This window comes from Rutidosis leptorrhynchoides, chromosome 7 (genome assembly GCF_046630445.1).
Source record: "Rutidosis leptorrhynchoides isolate AG116_Rl617_1_P2 chromosome 7, CSIRO_AGI_Rlap_v1, whole genome shotgun sequence".
Lineage (NCBI taxonomy): Eukaryota > Viridiplantae > Streptophyta > Magnoliopsida > Asterales > Asteraceae > Rutidosis > Rutidosis leptorrhynchoides.
This window is the reverse complement of record NC_092339.1, coordinates 186,316,081-186,319,886: the sequence shown is the minus strand read 5'-3', so window position 1 is coordinate 186,319,886 and position 3,806 is coordinate 186,316,081. Positions and strand designations below refer to the sequence as shown.

At 30.2% G+C, this 3,806-nt stretch overlaps 1 protein-coding gene across 1 annotated transcript; it reads left to right on the top strand.

Moving 5' to 3' along the window:
- The first annotated feature begins 513 nt into the window (after window positions 1-513).
- On the top strand, window positions 514-3,177 carry LOC139858502 (xylose isomerase-like). Its single transcript, XM_071847348.1, has 6 exons — window positions 514-973; window positions 1,089-1,220; window positions 1,659-1,760; window positions 1,890-1,941; window positions 2,272-2,373; window positions 2,932-3,177. Exons 2-6 carry the CDS (start codon window positions 1,200-1,202, stop codon window positions 2,943-2,945), a joined length of 291 nt encoding a protein of 96 aa, XP_071703449.1. The 5' UTR covers window positions 514-973; window positions 1,089-1,199; the 3' UTR covers window positions 2,946-3,177.
- Window positions 3,178-3,806: the final 629 nt, after the last annotated feature.

The following is a 3,806-nucleotide window of genomic DNA, read 5'->3' as shown; positions in this document are numbered from 1 at the left end:
CATGTCTTTCAAGAGGATCTTGTGTAATTAAGATTAGTATTATAAGTACTGTTATCGTTTGTTCCTATATATTTATAGTTATAGTTGATTCAGTTGCAGGGTTCTTACTTTTATTTTTTCAATTATAGAGGTATTACTTTTGAAAGGTTATGTTTCTTGTATGCACACTAAATGCTGCACACTAAGTGTTTGATGAAATGTCCAAATGAAAAATGGCTAAATTTGTGATTTATTTTTTCAAATTAATAGATTTTGATGTGTTTCTTTAAGCTAATATTTCGATTTTATGCCTGATAAGTTTTCAGTTTCCATGTCATATTTTTTGTTTTAATTTTTCAACTTGAATTCATATAGAGATTACTATCAAGTTTGGATTATGATCAAAATATTTAGCATTACAAGTATTCATTTCCGTTTTTGTATTTTGTAGGGTTGTTTTGTTTGTGTATACTATTTATGGTTTTGTAATCTTGTATGTATTAGAAATTGTGACTTGAATCAAGATATGCATTTTTCTTAAACGCACTCCATGTATATGATAAAATGACATAGAAAGATGGGGTCTCACTCAGTTTCCTTTCTAACTTGAAATAATATTTGAATCTATTTGTTTAAGTTTTACCTTTAGGATGCTTCTTACATTTTATTGTGATATAGCAGGTTCATAAAGAGGTTATCAAATGAAAGAACATGAAATTGCCTCACTTGAAATTAAAAATTGCTCAATTGAAGTACTTTACTTTCTAATTATTACACATTGCATTAGAAATCCTGAAGTTTGGTACGCCACGTGGTGTTTAATGCATTGAAAATCGAGTTTTTGATTGTGTTTTGGTATCACACGATAACTAATACAGGTTCTTTGAATTGCAGAGTTATGAGTTATGACATGGTTTCAGCTAATTATATGTTAACACAACAATCTGATATCAATGAGATGATGAGAGCTATACTAATTGACTGGCTAATTGAGGTAACCTCCTTCAAGTTTAGACCAAAAAATTACCATCATACCCTTTAGAAATATTATTAATATAATAATATTTTTTTTATACTTTGTAACAAAGATGAGTGTGGGATTGTATCAGGTGCACCACAAGTTTGACCTTCAGCACGAGACGTTGTTCTTGAGCTAATATGTTCGTTGGAAGTTGAAGGTTAGGATATTGAGTTTTTGGAATAAAACTTGCCAACTTGATATGGTCATCTTTGATGAGAAGGTATATCACATCTTTTTGGCATGCTCACTTATTATGTTCTTTGCAAATATGTTCTCATGTACAACTGCTTTAGAGATAACCATATGCATTTTGATTAGTTTGTTAAAACTTTGTATTTATTCTTTCTTATGTGATGTTAAATCTGTCATTAGTTTGATTTATGCAACAATCTTTTTTTGGTTAATTATATGTACTAACCTTAGATATAACCATGGCTAATTTCTTACGAAAGTATATGGCTACTAAGATGTGGCCATGGGAAGATGGTACTAACTCTTTAGCCATGGTATATCTGTACATGGAGTATATGCCTATGATACGGCTCAATTTAAGAAAGCAATAGAGGTCGGTAATTAATCAATTTAATGTAAAAAGGAGAAAGGAAGGTTTTTTATTTTGTTGATGTGAGCTTTACCATGCCAATTGAAAAAAAAACAGGTTACACATTATCTCGGGGGTGAAAATTATGTCTTTTTGGGTGTTCGTGAAGGTTATCAGACTCTTTTGAGCACTGATATGGAAAGAGAGCTCGATCATATGGTAAGATTGTCACCAGAGTGAATTTTTCATTTTAAATTTTTTAGTACAACTAACTTAAGTAATACTATAAAGAAAATGAGATTGATAACATTGTGACTAGGATATATCATGCAATGCTGGTGTTTACAGGCACGATTTTTTAAAGCTGATGTAGCTTATAAAAGGAATATTGGATTTACAGGTACTTTTCATTTTGAGATATCATTTTGGAACTTCTCATTCATTGGGTCTCTAGAAGTAGCTAATAAGCAACTGATATGTCTGTCTATAAATCAAACTATGCAGTTAAATTTTCTATATTAGCTGTCCTATTTGACTTTGAATGTCAAACGATAATAAGTATTTAGTATTATAATTACATTGAAGTTAGTAGTAACAGTATACAAGTATATATAATTACTAAAACTTTTATAGTTACAAATTTGATGTTCAAAGTAAATGAAGAATATTTATAGAGAAAATAGAGTAACCGCTATACGTATATAAACAATTTTCTCTCGCTTACATGCAGGAACGCTTCGTATTGAGCCTAAGCCTGAAGAACCCACGAAGCATCAGTATGATTGGGATGCTGCCACAGCAGATAATTTCTTACAAAAGTATGGGCTTATAGGTAATCTTTTCGATCTTCATGCCACATCGTACGAGATTAAATGAATTATTTATTTAATTATTATCTGAAATATCTGCAAGAGAACAAGAAGTTTTAAAGATTGTGACTAAGATTTTTGAATGTAAAAAAGAAGGAACAAGTGGGTTTTTTTTTTTTGAACCCATTTAGTGGGCTCTTTTACGTATTCATTTTGAATTTTAAAATATACGTGTAAACATATGCATATTAAAGAATGAATTGGTTTACCTCTAACCTTTGATTTGATGATAATGGGATTACACCACCATTGTATAGAATGACTAAGGGCTAAAACCGCAAGCGAAAAGAAAGCAAATGAGCCTGCTGGAATATGGATACTTGATCCTAAATGTCAAACCATTGTGCTTGCTTGAATTACTGACTCAAATTGACTAACGTGTATTGACATCATGATTTTTGATAACCACAATGGTATAACTTAAGTTGGTGCTTTTTGTTATTCGATTTGCTCTACTGAAACTTCAGAATTTTGTAAGTATATATGCAATGCGATCATTAATATGCAAGGATATGTTGCAGGTTTGACTTTTTAGGGTCAATAAAAAGAGAGTTCAAATGCAGATGTTTTGTGATTTGCTGGAAAATTTGGAATGTGGATATATGAGTTAAAATTATGATTGCAGTGGACGTCAAGATGAGGATGAACTCTAATGACATGATTTTTAATGAGTTGCTTTATGATGTAATTTTTTACATTTTTTTTTCCCTCTCTTTTATGAGATGAGATGCATTACTTTTTTCTCTCTCTTTTATTTAAAGGTTTGTCATTTAATAAACCCGTGATTTCATGGGTTTTTTACTAGAAAACTAATATATCTTAAGGCATTTATACTTAAGGCATAATGAGATTAATCACACAAATATATCTTTATTTTTATGCTCATTAATGTTGGTACAATGTTGTGTACTTGAGAAAACTAATATATTGTTTTTCATAATTGAAAATTTATGTTAGAATTAACTTTGTAATTAAGTATGAGTTAGAGATGGATATATAACTATAATTAGAAAGTCAGATTAACACACTCTTATAAGGTGACAAAATGGGTGGGTTGAGTAATGAATCATAGCAGGTTTGGGTCAAACAATCATTTTTTCATACATCTAAAATATTTGAGCACCAGTATCAAAAACTTAATCATTTGTCTATCTATAATTGGTTACCTGACATGCTCCCAAGTTTATAATGTTTCCTTACTAAATCATATTCTTTCGCTGCTTTCGTTCATCGCCCCAGCTTTGTGTATTCTGCTCGTGCTGTTGTTTGTATTGCTTCAGCCACGATTAATTTCTATTCTCAACAGGTATTGTTCTTTGTTTGATTTAGGATTTATTTGCTTATTTTTTTTTTTTTTTTTTTTTTGTCAGAATTTTTATTTCACTGTACCAAACAC

Bases quoted from the DNA above. Each gene is read 5' to 3' on its own strand.
- LOC139858502 (XM_071847348.1), top strand. From the start codon at position 1,200: ATGGTCATCTTTGATGAGAAG. The intron at 1,761-1,889 runs GTAAGATTGTCA...TGGTGTTTACAG, and splicing joins AAAGAGAGCTCGATCATATG to GCACGATTTTTTAAAGCTGA. The intron at 1,942-2,271 runs GTACTTTTCATT...GCTTACATGCAG, and splicing joins AAGGAATATTGGATTTACAG to GAACGCTTCGTATTGAGCCT.